The sequence below is a fragment of the Ascaphus truei genome, chromosome 19 (genome assembly GCF_040206685.1).
Source record: "Ascaphus truei isolate aAscTru1 chromosome 19, aAscTru1.hap1, whole genome shotgun sequence".
Lineage (NCBI taxonomy): Eukaryota > Metazoa > Chordata > Amphibia > Anura > Ascaphidae > Ascaphus > Ascaphus truei.
Window position 1 is genome coordinate 21,589,345 of NC_134501.1, and position 20,314 is coordinate 21,609,658.

Consider the following 20,314-nt stretch of genomic DNA (forward strand, 5'->3'; position numbering starts at 1 on the left):
TTCCCCCTTCACAAATTGCAATTTCATTTTCAGAGACGCAAAACAAGCCAAATCTTTGTTTTTATCACAGTTGAAATAATTTAGGGAAGCCAATTAGATTGTTAATTTATTTTGTACAGGCTATGTTGGATTGCACCTTTTTTAGGCCAGGAATACACATGTATTATCATTAACCAACTCACAACTTCAGCGATATAGAGGTCTTCCTACTATGGCACATTGTAACGGTAAGCTTTCCCCGGTGTACATGTGTGTGCTCCTCTCTCCCACTCTGTGCTGCCTGTGACAGCAGGGGTAGACTGGTCATCATATTAAAGGTTAAACTCTGCAGTTGCCCATATGTTACAGGCTGAAAGACCATCTTATTGCAGCTAAAGTGGCTGACAAGTGTGTTTTCCCTGTAAAACCGTTTGTTCCCCAGACATATGTAATGTATGTGCGATTCCTTTGTGTGCAGGGCTGGTAATTCATTTAGTGGGACTGCTCTCCACCGGTGGGCTGGGCCAGTTGCTTGGGACACTGGAGGAGTGGGGAGGGGTGTTTCTCAGGTCGGATGAACATGCATTTCAGAAGCATAGTTATTGTTCATCCCAGACTCTGAGAAATTGATCTCTGCGGGAGGTATCAGGCCGGAAATGGAGACCCTGGCCCCAACCAACTCCGTTCCCATTGGTCAGTTTGAATTTCCCACTTTCCTTAAGCTCACCTGTGGGCTGTCCTAAAGCACTGTCACCTCCCACGGCCCTGATTGGCCCATCACAGGAGAGCACTTGCTCTGTGATTGGCTGACGTAGCATCCGTGCTGATTGGTCGACACCTGGTCCTCCATGGTTTCAGATGGAGGCCGGGAAACACTGAAAACAGCTGCCAATCTCAGTCAGATTAGATCCAGACTCTGTCTAGGAGACAGTTGGTGTGTTTCGCGGTTTTGCACACAGATCCCGAAATGAGTCTGGGTTGTATAAGAAGAGCAGGATTCCCAAAATGGACACACAGAGGCCACTGTACCTACAGCCAAACCAGCAACAGTCCTAATGCGGAAGTGAGGGATCGGGGAAGCTGCACGCATGAAGTTTGGAGCTGATGACGTGACTGGTGTTGGGTTGGACTGTACCCTAAGTCACTCACTGTGTGTTACCTGCGGGGGGAGAGTGAGTTTTGTACCCCTCTGTGTTGTGTGTTTTTGAAAGTAAACTTCGACACTATTTTGTTCTCACTTTTTCTGCGCATGAGGATTACTACAGAGAAGACATTAATATCCAGTGCTCATTGTCCATGGAGGAAATCGTTGTGAGAGACCCTGATATTCTTGGTTTTCAATGTTTTGTACACCGGTTTCTTTATTCATTCATACTTAATTAATTTTATCACCCAATTTGCGCTGTAATACCATGTGTTTGTATTTCCTTTGCGTAAACCTGCCATGAAATCCGTTTCGGCTGCAGAGACGCAGCCACCTGCCATTTTGCCTCGACAAAGCCTTGTGTCTGCGACCGAAATGACAGACTTTATTTATAAAATATTTTACCAGGAAGCAGTACATTGAGAGTTGCCGCTCGTTTTCAAGTATGTCCTGGGCACAGAGTTAAGACAAATAATACATGGAAGGCTACATATAATATTAAAAAAAGACTGTGCTCATCTTTTTATTCAATTGTACTTTAAAATACCAGAATAACAGGGGCCCTCTGAGGAGAACCTGGCTAGATAAGTAGAAAAATACAGCTTCAGTTTTGATGAATACTTATATTATTTTCTATTGGTTAAACACAGAGGCCAAGTTCATACCAGAATGTGTTGGTAAAACAGACTAGAGCTATCAAAAATAGCCTATTCGTTACAATGCTTAGACATTTTTGTGAAATGCACTCATTATAAACTTGGCACAGCATTTATTTTTTAGTATTTATACAAAATATCAGGAAAACAAACAAATACACTGATATAGAAGCATTCACAAAGAAACAAAATACAAGGCACGTTTGAACCCCGTCATTGCCCGAGTAGCCAGTACTATAAATGCTCAGTTTGTTACCGTTTTATCGTACACTAAAAGGCCCCTGTCCTTTTAACGAGCCATAGAACCTAATTAAGAAGACAGAAAATGGACATTCCACATATAATCCCAGTGTATCATATCTAAATCTTTGCACTGCTGGGTGAACTTTCAGCACCAATAATGTGCAGCACCCAGCAATGAAAAGTAGCGTTTGTGTGTCAAACTAGACACAGCACGACTAGCACAATCTCCAGCCTGTTTTCCATTAGCACACAAAGTCTGCTTCCTCTCCGAGTCTCTGCAGGAATGCACGTTCTGTATGGAGATACGTTTCAGTGGGAGTCACGTGCACACTCTTAGGCCGAGTCCATGGAGGGGGCGGGCGGCCGTGCAAGTGGCTTCACACTTGTCTGTAGCATCAGCAATTTGTGCGCTCTAATTGGACGCGACGTCACGGGAGCTGGTTCGCCCTCTTTGGGTGGAACCGCTCGTGTGACCCGGCTGTCGCACGAGGTAACAAATGTATTTGTTTCCTCGCGCATCGCGAGCGCCGGCACTTCTGGTTGCGCGCTCTCAGGACAGCCTCATAGAGGCACATCATTTTGATCGCGCTGAGAGCGTGCTCGCGATAACCATGGGCGCAGCCTTAGTGACTGTGAATTAGCAGACATGCAAATCTAATGAGTGAATGGTATTCTGGACACTGGGATATTTTACAAGTTGTATTCTTTAGCATGTTACTTCTCTTCACCGCACGGACTAAACATGACTCTGCTAGAACGTACAACAACAAGGCCCCACCAATATAAAACATGTTTTATTTCCCAGATAGCACTCTTGGCAGTTTAACTTTGAAAATAAACTCTAATGAACTGAATGTTCCTGAAGGTCAAATATTGCAACCCATTAGGCGGCGCTTATAGTGACGGCGACGTGACGGTTAGGCTGCGGTCGCTGGAAAATCAAATAGAGATTACTTCCAGCGATCGCGACCAATCCGTCGCGCTTACTATAAGCACACACGACGGCGGCAATGCATTTGTTTTGCCGCGACGTTGCTGTCGCCGGCACTATAAGCGCAGCATTACCCATTACTGTAACCCATTCTCCCATTTCGAAAAACGGTGTTCTCTGTTCCATTAGTGAAGTCATTTGTTTTAATGGGCAACTGCTTTAAAGGTGTCAAATAGAAAAGTTCTGATCTCACTGCTGTTTCGTGTGTTTTTTTTGTGCAAGAACACATTATTTCTAGTCATGGACGATGGCTTAGAGCAGGGGCGCGCAAACTGGGGGACGCGCCCCAGCGCTTACAGTGGCCCCGCGCTCTTCCCCAATGCATTTAAATTAAATGCCGAGGGAGCGCGAGAGGCCTCTGTAAGTTCCTTTACCTTGTCTCCAGCGGCTTCGGGCGACGTGTCGCCATGGCAATGTGGCATCAAAGGACATCGCGGGGTCACGTGAAGTCAGATTGCCATGTGTTACATGACCCCGCGGTGTCATTTGACGCCGGAGACAAGGTAATTAGGGGGGGGCAGACTGAAAAGTTTGCGCCCCCCTGGCTTAGAGGATGTATGCCTGCAGGTTTAACAGAGGAACATCACAAATGTATGGCACAGGCCTGTAGATTGGGTTTAGGGTTCAGATCAGATACATTAACATTGCATTAAGAGAACACTCCAGGCTCTGTAATATCTGCTAATTAGATAGCATATAATAGCATACAATATATAATACTTGTCCCTTTGTTTCTGGGAGTAAAATCATTCTATTCTTCAATATACGTGTTAATGCTTCGTAAACAGATTCTACTCTTCAGCACATTGCCCTGTCTAAAATAAAGATATACAAAGTGGGCATGGATCACTTGTTGCCTCAGTAAGCATAGCTTTACTAGAACTTGTGTACACATTTCTGCAGATGACGCGGTTATTGTGCCCGTGTATGCGACGCTCTGCTTCGAAGCTGGCGTGTCCATTGACACCGCACCAATTAAATGCCACACAAAGTATGACGTGCCGCTTTGTATTTACAGCGTTGATGAATTAACGAGTGCAATAATGCTGGCTACGTCTGGCATTTTAGTGGAAGTGTGTAATATAAGGATCCTTCATGTGCTTGTAATATAAGGATCCTTCGTGTACTCAACTGTATGTCTTTATTTATATAGCGCCAAAAGTGTACTCGGCGCTTCACAATGAATACAGTACGGGGAATAATAATACAATAAGCGCAGCAAAAATCAGACAATAGGAAAGGAAATCCCTGCCCCGAAGAGCTTACAATCTAAGTGGTATGTTGGGAGAGTTACAGAGACAGCTGGTGAGGGAGTAAGTGCTGTAATATAAAATGCTGCACCCCGAGAGTCGGACATGGCACAATACGGAAGCTTTGCCAACCAGACATGTCTTCCGCAGCGAGAACACACGGAAAAGGATACTCTGGCTTCAATGCTGCTGGTCAGCAAGACATATTTGTGCTGTGTATACAGGGAGTACGATTGATTGTCGATGCCATATATCTATTTGGGGGGGGGGGAGAGCCTGACTGTATTTGTATACAGACAATGACTGTTCGTAGGGGAAATAATGTTATCGATATAACATCTGTAAACATCTCACTGAATGTGTTCTGCACACGGGACTGTTATACAGCCTCACACTTGATAGGAGGCAGATTCTGATTCTTGAAATAGTCTACAACTTGCTGCGGGAGTTCTGCCAGCACAGCCTTGGCCAGGGTTTCTTTAGGTGCCTAAATAGGGTAGAGGCAGGATGTGTTAAGACGGGATACAGGGGTGGGGGGGTGGGGGGGGTTATTCATCAAACTGTGATGTGCCAATCAGGGTACTATGGCACAGAAACTACTAGTGGAGTCAATAGGAGTTTCCATGCGATATCGCCCCACTGGTTTAATGAATGACCTCCATAGGTTGTGGTGTCCTTTCATTCCTCGCTGCATTATAAAGCTTCTTTCATTTCATAAATGAGCGGTTCTCTTTATGGGCCGGATACATCAAACTCTGTTAACGTGGAGTTAATATCGCACATTGCCAATCAATTTTATGGTTGGGCATCGGCCCTTTATTGGATGTGGCAGCGGCTGCCCCTGGACGATGAGGACGGCAGCCTTCACCCCAGCAGGGGTAAGTAACATTTATTTAGGGTGTTGATTGATTGGCAATGTGCATATCTAGGCCCCCGTTGAGGGCTTAGGTAGGAACAGTGCCAATCAATGGATTTAATGGCTTCATATTTATTATGTACGTGTGTGTGTGTGTGTGTGTGTGTGTGTGTGTGTGTGTGTGTATCATTTCATTAGCCACAGAACAGTATCGTCTATTCGTATTTGATATATTATATATATATATCATTTTTAAAAAATGCTTTTTAATGGGCAAAAGTCTGATTAGCGACATTTGCCTAATAGGACTATTGCCCGTTATAGGGCCAGGGGAGGGGGTAAACCACTAAAGTGGTTAAGGGGATAATTATTAATGTATTTTAATAGTGTTCATTTTTGTTTGTATTACAGCTTACCATTTATTGAAAATGTGGCATTCTAAGCCCCCCACTGAGAAGGCCTAGTTATCCACAGTGACAATCAATGGTTCTTTGCGTAAAATGTATTTTGAATGTGATTATAATTTTTTTTTTTTTAAATCTATATATTTTTTGTTAATGCCCCAAACCACTATTAGCCACATTTGGCTAATAGGGATCTTGTGCATTAGTCTAGAGGGGGTGGGTGTGTTTGTTGGGGGGGTAGGCGTTTGTTGCCCCGGGGAGACTCGTTAGGCCTCCCAGGGGGGGAGGGGGGACAGGTTAACCCCTTAATTACCTTAGCAAATAGTAAAGCATCGCATGCACTAAGGTAGGTAGTGAAGTTATGTTTATATTCGCCCTTTGTGGTCAGCTTGCCATGGAAACTCATGACTAGTTGACCTGTGGACTTCTACAGGGTTAATAAGTACGTGCAATGTCTTAAAAGTCATATTTGATCCATTTCAGGTTGGTTTAGCTGAGCTGGCCTATGTATAATGGCCATTATATACATTGGCCAGCCTGGACTAGGCGATAAATTATTTGCGGTGTTTCTGCCGTTCATCCCGTTCTGATGAATATCGGAACTTGATGTATGGCAGTTTTTACCTAAAAATGCGGTATTATGCCTGTGTTTTCTTGGATCCAGTTGCTTGTAACGGATCCGTTAAATGTGCTTTACTTTTGGCGGTGCAACGTTGCACGTTGTTGGCGCCAATACCGCATTATAAGGTTACCGTAACTTGATGTATCCGGCCCAAGAAGTGAGAAACTGCGCAAAAATAACCAGGAATCTTTCATAATAATATATATATATATTTTATTATTATTTTAAAAGACCAGGACGAATGCTCACAGTTTTATCTGTAACTTTCAGCCATTCATCGCGTGTATTTCTAACCTCATTTACTTACATTGCGGAAGTCCCGGAATGGTACAAATTGTACAATATCGCGAGATGCCTCTTCTCCTGTGTACGACCTGAGCACCCGGTTATCACCGTCCAGGAACTCCATGGCTGAAAAGTCTGCGTTCCCTACACCGATGATGATGATTGCCATGGGAAGCTTCGCCGCTTGCACGATCGCGTGCCGCGTCTCGTCCATGTCACTAATAACGCCGTCTGTTATAATGAGAAGGACAAAATATTGCTGCAAAAGAAAAAACAACACCAGGCATTAGAGAGAATACTTGTTTCCGAGGATGCCTCATTAGTCCTACTAAATACAGCTCAACCCCGTTATAGCGCGATCCGCTACAACGCGGATCCGCTTATAACGCGATGCAAGCGTGGCTCCCAATTTTCGTATTTATGAATACTTTACAACACGATTGTTGGTATCTTAAATACTTTATTGAACAATGCATACAATTGTACATTATTTCTAACGCAATACGCTTATAACGCGATGTGATTCTTTGGACCCCAAGCACAGCGTTATAAGGGGGTTGAGCTGTAGATGGAAAATGTTGGACCTAAAATCAACAAGTATACAGATACTTGCCTAAGCAAGAGAAGAGTCCCTGTAGACAAGCACTCACGCCCAGCGATGGGTGAACACGTTGTATTAGTAAACTTAACCTTTAATACAGCGTGTATATATAGTAAAATAATGGTGGATAAACATAAGACGTGTAAACATCACACAAATTAAAATAGAGGCTCAAAAGAGTGCTAGGTAACAGTGTGAGCCCAGCAAATATGGGGTAAATACCCAAATAGAGGTATAATGACCTCTAGATGGGATAGTGAGATAGCTGGGGATAGTGGGAAAGCTGGGGTAATCAGAAGCCTCACTAGGTTAGGTCTAATCTGGGTCCAGAGACCCTTGGTCAAAAAGATCTAGGTGTCGCTCCTGGTATAAGGGTCAGCTGGTGTGACTAAAGATAGAAAAACCAATAACAGTAATGGACGATTATTCACCCATCGCTGGACGTGAGTGCTTGTCTATAGGGGCTCTTTTCTTACTTCGGTAAGTATCTGTATACTCGTTTACCCGCCGCCGCATCTACTAGACTGTAGCAAGAGCTTGCACCCCTACTCCCTTCCCTTGATAACTTAAAGCAACAACCCTAACCCAATGCTGCCAATTTCAAATCGTCTTTTTTATTATTATTTCTTCTGTTACAGACTTTGAACCAGGGGGTCCGCAGGAGCTAACCCCAATAAATGTTAGCTCCAAGAACCCCCGATTCCTGATATACTTAACTGGTTTAGAGACCAGTGTTCAAAGATGGCGCCTGAGGTCGTCCAATAGGAAGCCACATCATCATATGATGGCGTTGCGATTTCCTATTGGCTCGCAAGACCCGTGGGATCGGGTGGCCATTTTGATGTTCCTAGTGGAAGTAGAAACACCAGCAACTTTATCGGCAAGTATCTCGGGACCCGTGGAGATCAGACAGCGCTGTTCAGCCGGGGAGGATCCCCATAGCCGTGTAAATGTTTTACGGGGGGAAAAATTAGAAAAACAAAATGGGAAGTCTGGGAAGCAATCTGGTAAACAACCCGGTGATGGTTACAACCCTTAAAAGGCAACACGTTTAATTGTGTGAATGAATCCGTATTAATTCCTTCATGTGCAGGAGGAGTAAAGCACGCGCTCGGGGGCAGCGCAGGAGATGGGGTAAAGCACGCGCTCGGGGGCAGCGCAGGAGGAGGAGTAAAGCACGCGCTCGGGGGCAGCGCAGGAGGAGTAAAGCACGCGCTCGGGGGCAGCGCAGGAGGAGGGGTAAAGCACGCGCTCGGGGGCAGCGCAGGAGGAGGAGTAAAGCACGCGCTCGGGGGCAGTGCAGGAGGAGGAGGAGTAAAGCACGCGCTCGGGGGCAGCGCAGGAGGAGGAGGAGTAAAGCACGCGCTCAGGGGCAGCGCAGGAGGAGGGGTAAAGCACGCGCTCGGGGGCAGCGCAGGAGGAGGGGTAAAGCACGCGCTCGGGGGCAGCGCAGGAGGAGGGGTAAAGCACGCGCTCGGGGGCAGCGCAGGAGGAGGAGGAGTAAAGCACGCGCTCGGGGGCAGCGCAGGAGGAGGGGTAAAGCACGCGCTCGGGGGCAGCGCAGGAGGAGGAGTAAAGCACGCGATCGGGGGCAGCGCAGGAGGAGGAGTAAAGCACACGCTCGGGGGCAGCGCAGGAGGATGAGTAAAGCACGCGCTCGGGGGCAGCTGTTTGGATACATAGCGAGGAACTGGGTCAGGGCGGCGCTGTTTGGATACATAGCGAGATACTGGGTCAGAGCGGCGCTGTTTGGATACATAGCGAGATACTGGTTCAGAGCGGCGCTGTTTGGATACATAGCGAGATACTGGGTCAGAGCGGCGCTGTTTGGATACATAGCGAGATACTGGGTCAGAGCGGCGCTGTTTGGATACATAGCGAGATACTGGGTCAGGGTGGCGCTGTGTGGATACATAGCGAGGTACTGGGTCAGGGCGGCGCTGTTTGGATACATAGTGAGGTACTGGGTCAGGGCGGCACTGTTTGGATACATAGTGAGGTACTGGGTCAGGGCGGCGCTGTTTGGATACATAGCGAGGTACTGGGTCAGGGCGGCGCTGTGCACTCACACTTGCTGATTCCTGCTGAGTTGCTTGGGCAGCGAATCGGGCGACATGGTTAATGATTGGAGAAAAGTTTGTTGGTCCGTAGAAACGGAGATGAGGCAGACAGGCTGAATATGCTTCTATAATGCCTTCCACGCCTAAAGCCAAAGAGAGCAGGAAGTGTTAATGGCTATATAGGTAAAACAAATAATACAACTTATAAACAACTATAGGGAAGGAAAAAGAATGAAAAAGCTGTGTGTGTGTATACACACACACGCACACACACACACACACACACACGTGTGTGTATACATATACACACACGGTCTTTAGACACTGGGTCCCCATAGCTGAACCACAGTACTGTATTTTCATTTTCAGCTCAGTGTCCTCCCAGACTAACTGGTAAAGGTAAATCCCTTTGCGGTTTCCCAATGGGCAGTCACAACAGGTGACAAAGGAGATTTAAACCCCCCACCCTCCCCAGAGGGGTATGGAGCGCTACACCTGTAACTGTAAGTATCTTGGGAATAAGGGGATCCCGGAGCTGAAACATGTGGGGGGATTGCTGCTTTAATACACCTTTGCGGTCTTTGGTCTCATTCAGGGAAACAACACTAATATTAGATCCTAAATATTTTTATTTTATCATTTTTTTTATTTTATTTTTAGCAATTTCGAACAAGTATATAATACAGAAATGCATCAGCAGACCGACCTGAACAAAAGGGACTTGTAGGGTTGAAATTCATGGCAAATTCATGAGACACCTGAGAAACAAACATGGAAATTAGCCACAGAAAGCCCGACCCCTTCCTAAAAACCCAGCCCTCTGCCCATTCTGATCTAATAACATAAGTGGGCGCTGTACCACGTCTTCATCTTTTTGTTTAAATACTTTATAAATAAAAGCCCTTTACCTTCCAGTCGGGGGGCAGCTGAGCACCAAACCCCAAAGCAGGAAACAACTTATCGCTACAAAGAAGAAGAAGAACACAGTGTTATTCATCTCGTAGGGTTGGATTATTCTGAAATCAATTCCGTTTGTGCCAAACAACAGTTACATCTGTTTTACCTGCACAACGCCGATATAAATAACATTACAGACCCAAGGCTTTTGAGTAGTCCAGGGTGTATGGTGATGTTGTGTGTGGACCAGGAGGGAGGAGTTTGTAGAGGATAGAGAGAGTAACAATTTGGGCGCTCAACCAACATGACAAAGCACATTTATCGGTACTGCTGAATAAACGCAATACAATCAGCCATTACTTTCACTAGTTCCTGAGCAGCTGGGTAGAAAGGGGGTCAACATGTTGTTTTGGGGCATGAGCGTTGGAGAGCGCATCAATCCAGTACAAATCTGCGAAATATCTATTCATCTCCAGGAACAATGCTGCGATCCCTGCCGCACAGTATCAGTGGCCAGTCACAGCAGCGAGATGCTGCGGGGTTTGTGTTTTAACTTTTAGTTAAAAAAAATATTTTATTAGTAAAAAAAAAAAATAAATCAGTTAGTAAACATTGCCCCCAATATTGTGAGCAGCTCGGCCGGGACTGAACAGGAGCGGGAATGAAGTCGGAATTTCTTCACTTACGAATCATAATCCTGAATGATCTGTCCAACCGACCACAGAGCGGAGAGGTACTCGTTCGTTCCCATCGGGCTGATGTAGTGCAGGGACGAGGGCTCGCGGGGGTTTCCGTTCGATGCTGTAAAGTCAATTCCAACCTAAGAATATAATGTAACCTCACAATATTTGTGTGGATCTTCTGTAAAGATTTGCAGTGGGGTTTTTAAGATCGCACAAGAATTTGTATAAAAAGCTATTTGGGTCAACAACAATGTTTGTTTTTAAAGTATGTTCCAATCAGCTTCTCCCTGCTAATAGTTTCCATATGTCTGCACACGCAGCACACGGGTTTGTGCACCGGTGTACATGTGTACTGTGCATACACATCCATTTGTGGTCAGTTTCTATGCAATTTACGATAACCTGTAATGAGCGGTTTCACATCAGCTCTTCCCACCACAACTTCCTTCCTTAAAAAGTTCTCCGAGCCATTTTATAACGTACTCGGTAGCTGAGAAAGAATAAGCCACACTTCAGTGACATCGGAGGAATGGACGTGTTGGGTTTAAGTCGATGCTTTTAAATAAATATAAGTGAGAGGGGGTTAGGGTTACGGATAGGGATTCCAGCTGCACTCATTGAGAAGCATTTCAAGAAAACCCCACATCCCTGTGCTTGTTACGATGACTCCTGGATCACATAGTTCGTAGACATTTATCCAGATAAAACATGTCAGGTAAACTCTAATAAACCCGAACTAATCGTGGGCATTGAAACGCTTGTCCCATAATGAACATTTATTCTACTTTTTTCTTAAGGTGTGTCCGACGTGGCCATTTATTTAACGGTAACCTATTATACACTGTAGATCTGTTGCTATATAGTGCCTGCCTATCCATGGGCATGAGATCATCACGGTATGGCCTTTATGGGGAGATCATATCAGTCAGACTACAAGTGCAGAGCCAGAACATCACTGAGGGGTGTGTGTGCAGACTGCAAGGAGTCTCCAGACCTGGATACTTTTTCTGTGTTCATTTATAGGTCAGAGCCATCATGCTATGGTATGTCCCAGTGTTTCTAACTTGGCCCTTCTGGTCCCTTGAGGAGTTGGTTTGGAGCCTCCTCCATTTTATTCTTTCTCCCCTGTTTTTATGTATTCAATACAATTGTTATTTATTTGGTACACCCGTGTGTTCCCCTGGGAAACCTTTTTTTTGTTGTTCTTATATTATTCCTATCGCTGGAGCACCGCTGGCTACTATTACATTATAGTATATATGGTAGCTTTTGGGTACCATACTATATTGGCGTGCATGCGGCTTTCTGTGTGTCTGTGATATATTTATTTCACTGAGAACCGATTCTGGGTAACAAACTTTGTCCGGCGGTAACTCCTACTGACTTGAATAAAAGGTAAAAACCCGACCTTAGTGAATCTGCCCCTAAGAAACCAGTTGGGCTACTGGAGATGGCATACAGATATATTACTAGATGTACTACTTACAGTAAACATTAACTGACACCCTCCAAGTATGTAATCGAGAAAGGAGTAATCTCTTGTAATCTGAAAGAGAAGACATACTTTGCATACAAATCTGGAAAACAGATAACACCCCCTAAGTGTTTTATTAGTAGCACCCCCTAAGTGTTTTATTAGTAGCACCCCCTAAGTGTTTTATTAGTAGCACCCCCTAAGTGTTTTATTAGTAGCACCCCCTAAGTGTTTTATTAGTAGACATAGGAGGTTATGCATTAAACTGCCATGGTGCTGATCGGGACACTGTCATACGGAAACCTGACTTCAGTGGCCCTAATCTACACTGTGGCAGTCCCTTAAAGCCACATGAGTGAACATTCAGAGCAATGATGTATGCTGATTGAATGGATCTCCCATTGGGTATTTACCCATGTTAGAGACCACAATGGGTCGTGCAAGGTGACACGCAGCAAGATCTCTAGGACGGCAGATCTAAATACTATTTTGCGGCTGCGCTGCGTATACCACGTTTTGTCACATGCAGAAAGCTGCTCCTCGTCTGGGCTGCTGCAGAGAATATTTATTCCTAAATCCTGGTGTCCCCGTCATGTGTTTAGAAGAAAGAATATGGGGCACTTACTGAATTTATGCAACTGCCTCAGGTGCACAGCAACCCCCCCCCCCCCCCCGCTGAGGAGACCTACACTACAGGACACATGCTGCTAAGGCCAGGTCCCCGCTACAGGGACAAGAGCCGCCCCTCAATGGGGCCGAGCCCACTACAAGGGGTGGCTGCCGCGCTGCGCGGACAGTTTTTCCAGAAGACCGGAAAATTGAGCTCAATACTGGCGAAAAGCGCGGTGGTCACGCCCCCTGCGGTTCAGCCCATGAGGGCGAACCTGCCAGGTGATGTCATGGCGGCGCCCCCGCCACGCCCCCCCCGGCAGCTCACTGCAGCCCGGGGATCAGGGCTGCACGCACCGCGCAGACAGCGGGGCCATAGCCTAAAACAAGAAGCAGCCGGCGCTCCGCAGGTCTTCATACCAAAAAAAAAAAAAGAGAATTTGAATCCACACAGATAATGTGAATTTAAATTCTTTTTTTGGATGATGACCTCTGGAGCGCCGGCCCCCTCCTGTTTCGGGAGGAGGCGTCTTCTAGTCGTGTGTTTTACCGAAATCCGACTGCTCTTACCTTACAGGACCTTATAAGAATGATTCCAGAATTTTTGTAGTTTTTTTTTCTCTTTTGCTTTTTTGGATTGATGCATTCAAATTCTACCTGGAATAAGTTCGATGAAAAAGGCATTACAATCAAATACTGTGTTTAGGAGAACGTTTTAGGCTCGCGCTAATTTCGAGCACTAAAATCAACAAGACTTTCTAATTGCATTTTGTTTTAATAGATATTTGGAAATGAAGATTGAAGAGGATTAGGGGAAACATTCATTGTTTAGGATATTTGGGCTTAGAGTTGACAATCAGACATGACGTCTCTTCATGTCAAGTACAACACGCATCACCTACCTCCCCTCGCACACCAACATCCCCTCGCCACCTCCCCTCGCACACCAATCTCCCCTCGCACACCAACCTCCCCTCGCACACCAATCTCCCCTCGCCACCTCCCCTCGCACACCAACCTCCCCGCGCACACCAACCTCCCCTCACCACCTCCTCTCGCACACCAACCTCCCCGCGCACACCAACCTTCCCTCACCACCTCCTCTCGCACACCAACCTCCCCTCGCACACCAACCTCCCCGCGCACACCAACCTCCCCTCGCACACCAACCTCCCGGCGCACACCAACCTCCCCGCGCACACCAACCTCCCCGCGCCACCTCCTCTCGCACACCAACCTCCCCTCGCACACCAACCTCCCCTCGCACACCAACCTCCCCGCGCACACCAACCTCCCCGCGCACACCAACCTCCCCGCGCACACCTAAATCCACCCTTAGATCATTTCCCATGACTGAGGATGGAGTCTTAGTGCGCCTCTCATCATCTCACCCTACAACCTGCCCGCTTGACCTTATCCCCTCCATTCCTTCTCTGGCACACTAACCCCCACCCTAACTCGCCTCCTTAACACATCTCTGGCACATTCCCATATTCCTTTAAACACGCTATCATCACACCCATTCTAAAGATACCCTCTCTTGACCCAGCCTCCCTCTCCAACTACCGCCCTATCTCTCCTCCCCATTGCCTACAAGCTACTTGAGCAACTTGTATACACTGGACAGACTCACTTTCTCGCCTCCAACACCCTGCTTGACTCTTTGCAATCTGGTTTCCGGCCTCTAAACTCCAATGAGACAGCACTAACAAATGTGGCCAGTGACCTACTAAATCTAAGGGTCACTTCTATGTACTGTAGTAATTCTCCTGGATCTCTCTGCTGCTTTTGACACGGTTGATGCAAATTCATACACTGGCTTCTCATATAATAATAATATAATAATAATTGTTTGCTTGTTCTTGTATAGCGCTGCTAGTTTTATGTAACGCTTTACAAAGGCATTTTGCAGACACAGTCCCTGCCCCGTGGAGCTTACAATCTATGTTTTTTTTTGGTGCCTGAGGCATAGGGAGATAAAAGTGACTTGCCCAAGGTCACAAGAAGACAACACCGGGAATCGAACCAGGTTTCCGCGTAGCTGTCTCGTCGTCTTCCCGACATAATGCATTCCACTGATGCATGTGATCATATATATCACATTGACGGTTTTAGAATTGACAAATGCATCTATGGCACGTTGCGCTGTTTATACATAATTTGGTAATGTTTGAGGGGTTCACATAGGCGCACGCTTTTCAGTCATTACACCTGTACATCCCTTTCAGTACTAGAGTGTGCCAATTCGTCGATCTTGATCTCTGATAATGACTATGCATGTCCTTCAGATTTTGGACTGCCTGCTGGTGATCACTGGGGTGGGAATCCGTTTGATGTCCTCATCTGATAGTAGGAGATGCCAGTGCTTGCCAAAAAATATTTTTTTATGTTATTCCACCTTTTATTATACGTTCCAACACGGTGTAGGCTATTTGTTTTTTTGGGGGGGTTGTGGCTGTGGATGGTCGACAAGAAGAGTATCCCTCTCACTACCTAGCGCCTGGTTATAGGCCCTTTTCAATGTCTTAATACCGTAACCTCAGTCAAGAAAACGAACTCTCACGTCTTTCGCTTGTACTGTAAACGCCTCAATCGAAGGTACTGTCCAAAAGGTATTCCTGACACCGTTTCTGGGGTGTTGATCATTGAGCTAATAAAAGATTGTTTGTAGCCATTTTTTTCCTTTACACAGTGATCTGTATACAGCCCGTCTCATCCTTCTTGATAGACAAATCAAGAAATGTAATGCAGTTTTTACTCATTTGCATGGTTAGTTTAAAATTCAATGTGTTGTTATTTAGAATTCCTACAAACTGATGAAGTCGTTTTTAGTGCCGTTACACAAACAAAATGTCATCTACGTACCTGATCAGTATCAGATATCAATGTGGTCAGTGTACATAAAATGGTATATGGTATATACTCCGTAAACGACATTGCTTCATCTTTTATAAAGGTAAGGAGTGATGCGTTGAGGAGGCCAGCGGCAGGATGTTCAATACATCTCTAGTGATCCTTGTGGTTTTTGTGAATGATACTGGTGTACAAAGATAACGTCTAGACTTACTAAAAAGGTGTCTGCAGTGACTGTGACCCCATTCAGTTGGCTCAGTGTGTCCTTTGTATCTCGTACTTAAGAGGGAAGGCAAGTAACCAAAGGGTAAAACTTTGTCCACAAAGATACAATTTTTTTCCGAGAAACAACCGTTGCCTGAGACGATCGTTCTCCCCGGTGATCTCTCTTGATTTTGATGAATTTTAGGTAAACTATAGAAAGGGGCTGTCATGGGAGAGGGGGTTTGGCCCGGTATTAAAGGGGTTACACCCCATTTGGCCACCCCCTGCTCTCACTTGGGAGGCAAGGGGTTAACTAGACTGCGGTCGTCCAGTAATGTGTTTATACCCTGCTTCAACACCCAAATGTGTATTCCCCTGTAAAGATGTATTGTTCCCATTCCAGTGTCTGCACCAACACATACACTGGGATCTATGCGGGAGAGAAAGGGTTAATGTTAATTCTGTATTTATGGCCCTTTGTCCCTTTTCCCGCCTTTGCAGGCTCCATTTTGCAGTTTCTCCATAGGTCGCCGTTGGGGCTCAATACAATCCTATGGAGATTCCGGCGATTTGGGCCCGTTTCCATAGAAGACCTGCAGGTGGCGCTCGAGAGGAGGAGCGACGGTTCCCCATTGAAAGTGAATGGAGTACTGCATTTCAATGGGGATTCCTGGAAGCTGACCTCCGGAGACGAGCTAACAGCCTGCCAGACCGCAAAACCACAAGAGCGGTAACATTGTCAAAAAAAAGAGCTTTGATCGCGCAATTGGCGTGGGAACTAGGGCCTCGGTCAAGTTCACGGCCAATTGGTGTGGGAACTTTTGTTCTAGGGCACCCAGAAATAAAATTCCTTTTGCCCCTAGATGTTAGTAACTCCCTCACTTGACCCCAACAGGGTCCCACAATTAATGGTGGCAGGAAAGGGTCGCGCCGGCAAGGAGGGTCCTACCATTGACTGTAATGGCGGAGAAAGCTGCGTGGCTTTCAAACACTAAGTGTGAAACAGGGTAAACTGAAAACCCATAACTCCGGTTCCGTGGGGACCGGAGGGTTGGGAGTTGGCAAGGATGTAGTCACTGCTCCGGCATGACTGCATGGCAATTTCCAGCCCTCTCCCCTTAACCGAACGGAGTAGGGTTAACTGTTAAAAAGTGTGTGTGTCCCATGTACTTCAATGGTAGCGGAGGTCCCATTAAATCCTATGGTGGCGCCGGCCCATGCATTTTCTATGGAGGCGCCGGCCCTATTAATTTTAATGGAGGGAAGCCGCGTGGAAAAAACGGCTAAGTCAGAATGACCAGAAACCTGGAACCCATAACTCTGGTTCTGTTCAACCTAGAGGGCTGAGATTCGGTCACCATGTAGTCCTAGTTCCGGCAGGATTGCATGGCAAATAGTGACCCTCTCGGGGCAATAGAACAGTGTCTGGGTAACGGTAAAGTTTAGGTTTCTGCCATTGACTTGCATGGCAGAAAAAAGCCACTTTTGTAATGTGCTTTTCAACTGTATTTTTGTATCTCCGGTTCTGGGGGTCGCGGAAGGCTGATATTTGGCCACTATGGCAAGGGTCCTCCGGCATGAGGACCTGGCAAATTTCAGCCTGCTCAGACCCTCAGAACGGATTCTTTTAATATATGTAGATATTAAAGAATGTATTGTATTCTGGGTCTGGTATAAAAGCACAGAGCCCATATGGTATGTTAATGCTCATGGGGGAGACAAGTGGTCTACAATAAACCCCCTGATCAAAGGCTCCCCCACCCTGCTTGTGTATGCTACAACAAAACAGAGCAGGACGTGGGTACTTGGGATAAGTGTTTTGTTTCACACTTTGGAACAAAGGGTTTCCTATCCCAAGCAGACTGAGCGACGCCAGTCTTGTGGGAGGGGGGCTAGGGAAATAAGCCCCTGATTAGACTAATATCCACCCAATGGCAGGTATTACTTTGCCTCTCAAGTGAGGTGGCAAGGAGGGATTGGGTGTAGATAATTGTCCTCCAATGACTTGCACTCAATGCCAGGGTATAGGAGTGAAACTCCATATAAACGAGTGTAAGCTCTATGCCCAGGGTCTTTCGTGTCCTTCGTGATGTCTTCATTTGAACCTGTATTGCTAAATGAATTGCCAATCCTGTACCTGATTGCTTCATTGTCCAACCCTTAAGTGTCCATTTCTTGTCTGTTATTTGTATCATCTTGTGTGTTCTCCTTCTTTAAGGAATAGACTATATTTATTATATCTAAGTCGTGTTCAATTCAACCCAGATATTTGGTGTATATTATACCCGGAAACAAGCTACCGTGACAGGGACACCGTTTGTGATTTGGTTGCCATATCTTCATATTCCCGTTTACCAATAATATCCTTATTCAGAGCTTTTATTAGGATCAGAAATAGTTCTTTCTTGTAGTCTATTGTAGGATTACACTCCAGTATATTATAACACCTTCTGGTTTGCTTTACAAATAAAGAATAATAACAATAGAGTTTAGATGTTGGTGGCTAATTTGTGGTGCAGATACTTCATCTGATTCATCTGATAAGCCCGTGAGTGGCAATGACACACACGTGTCCTTGGCACAGCCACACAGCAGGGTTTACCTACACTGTTCATTAAGCGACGTATAAATAAACTCACCGCGGTGGAATCGCGAGCCTCACACATCTTGATCACCGATGTCTGAAACTCTCCAATGAAATCATGACCGCCGTCATTATCGTGGTCGTAGCACATGACCTGAGGAAAGAAGCAATCCGTTCTCATTGCACAATGATCTCCCTTTTACTAATGTCCTCTGCTCAATGTTCCAAAGTCCCTGTTGGGAGACCATCTCCACTAATGGTGCGCAAATTGCAGCCTTCAAGGGTCAATCTGTTTAAAATGGCATACTTTATGGTTTGTTTTATTGTATATAGTGTTATGATATGTGCAGGTTTCGATATTTGTAATAACTGATGACTATGTAAACATTGGAAATGATGGCTTGTAAAGGTAACCTTTTGAGGAATACTAAGGGAAGGGCAGGGATGGGTGAGGAAGGCAGCGCTTGCTGCAGACTACGAGTTGGTAAGGTGCTAGGAGGAGCTGGGTCAATATACAAAAGCACAAATCTTTGAGAGATCTCCTTTAGTTAGTACTCAAATCCAAATGTGGGGAAATTATAACGTAATATAAAACTTCATTTAAAACCTATATAGAAATAGTGTGACAAGCAATGACGCTTAGACAACACAAAATCTATGAATAAATGCAAGAGCCGTATAGCACACGGCTGAGAGAATGTGTGCCCTATGTCTCGCCACTGAGTATTAGGCTAAGGCCCCGCTCCCAGAGTCAGCGCACGCGCACTGCAAACAGGCGGTGCGCTGACATACACAGACCGCGATATGCGGTCTGTAGGGAGCGGGAGCGGGAGGTTTGACAGGGAGGGGGTCGTGGCTTGAGCGGAGGGATGTGTGTGTGTGTGTGTCAAGTGAAACACACTATATTAACTTTAAAATAGTAAATTATCCCGTAATTTAAAAGTAAAAGTAAAGTACATTCAGCATACAAACAGAAATTACAAGTCCTCTCCATTTCAGCCTCCCCCTTGCTCTTGTCTCCACCCCTCTGCCTTCCCCCCTTGCCTCACATCACTCCCCTTGTAGCAAGAGACGTCTCAAACTCAAATTACAACTTTACGGGTGATGTCACTCGTAGCCGTAGCTGGCACTATAAGTGCAGCCTTAGAAGTCGTTACCTTCTAGAAAATATGGGCAGTATCGTGGCGGATCGTAGCCACACTATCTCTCCAACAATTTGGGGGAGACTGGTCGGGTTGGAAGGGTGTATAGATATAAAATGATTACCACCGTACTTCTATGGTATAGTTGTCACGCTGTTAGAGTGCAGATGGACACAGTTTCTTAGTACTAGGTTGGTTGTTTAGTAATAGCTCTATCCAGACATCAAACTAACTGGCCAGTCTCCTTGGAGAGACAGCGTGGCTACGATACGCCACCAATACCCCCCATACCTTCTAGAAGATAACGACTTCTAAGATATCTTAGAGCACACACCGGTCAAGGAATCTAGGGGTTACCATCAGTCCGTCAATACACACACTTCTAATACTCAGTGGCGATACATAGGGCACACATTCTCTCATCTGTGTGCTATGCGGCTCACTCATTTATTCATAGATTGTGTTGTCTACGCGTCATTGCTTGCGCGTCACACTATTCTAATATACAGTAGGTTTTAAATTAAACGTCGAGTTTTATATTACGTTATCATTTCACCGCATTTGGATTCCAGTGCTAACTAAAGAAGCTGTCCCTTGCTCTCTCCCGCAAGGATTTGTGCTTTTGTAACCTTTTGAGGAAGGGTAATATTGTAAAAAGAAGCTGACCAAATACACGGCTCTCCATCAGGCTCATTGAGCTCCACAAGTCTTCTCCTGCTGTACTAGAAACAATGAAGCCGATTCTGCACTACCGCAAAGAAAGTCCCATTCAAGACA

At 45.7% G+C, this 20,314-nt stretch overlaps 1 protein-coding gene across 5 annotated transcripts in view; it reads right to left on the bottom strand.

Moving 5' to 3' along the window:
• Positions 1-1,616: 1,616 nt before the first annotated feature.
• Positions 1,617-20,314, bottom strand: part of CPNE2 (copine 2) — a 52,693-nt gene continuing 33,995 nt past the window's right edge. For all 5 annotated transcript variants that reach the window (XM_075576856.1, XM_075576855.1, XM_075576857.1 and 2 more), the window contains 9 exons: positions 18,451-18,549; positions 13,325-13,411; positions 12,158-12,217; positions 10,675-10,808; positions 10,000-10,054; positions 9,798-9,849; positions 9,101-9,234; positions 6,453-6,689; positions 1,617-4,750 (listed from right to left, as the gene is read on the bottom strand). In XM_075576856.1, the coding sequence (XP_075432971.1) occupies positions 4,643-4,750; positions 6,453-6,689; positions 9,101-9,234; positions 9,798-9,849; positions 10,000-10,054; positions 10,675-10,808; positions 12,158-12,217; positions 13,325-13,411; positions 18,451-18,549 (966 nt within the window). In that variant the 3' untranslated portion in view covers positions 1,617-4,642. The remainder of the gene's footprint in view (positions 4,751-6,452; positions 6,690-9,100; positions 9,235-9,797; positions 9,850-9,999; positions 10,055-10,674; positions 10,809-12,157; positions 12,218-13,324; positions 13,412-18,450; positions 18,550-20,314) is intronic.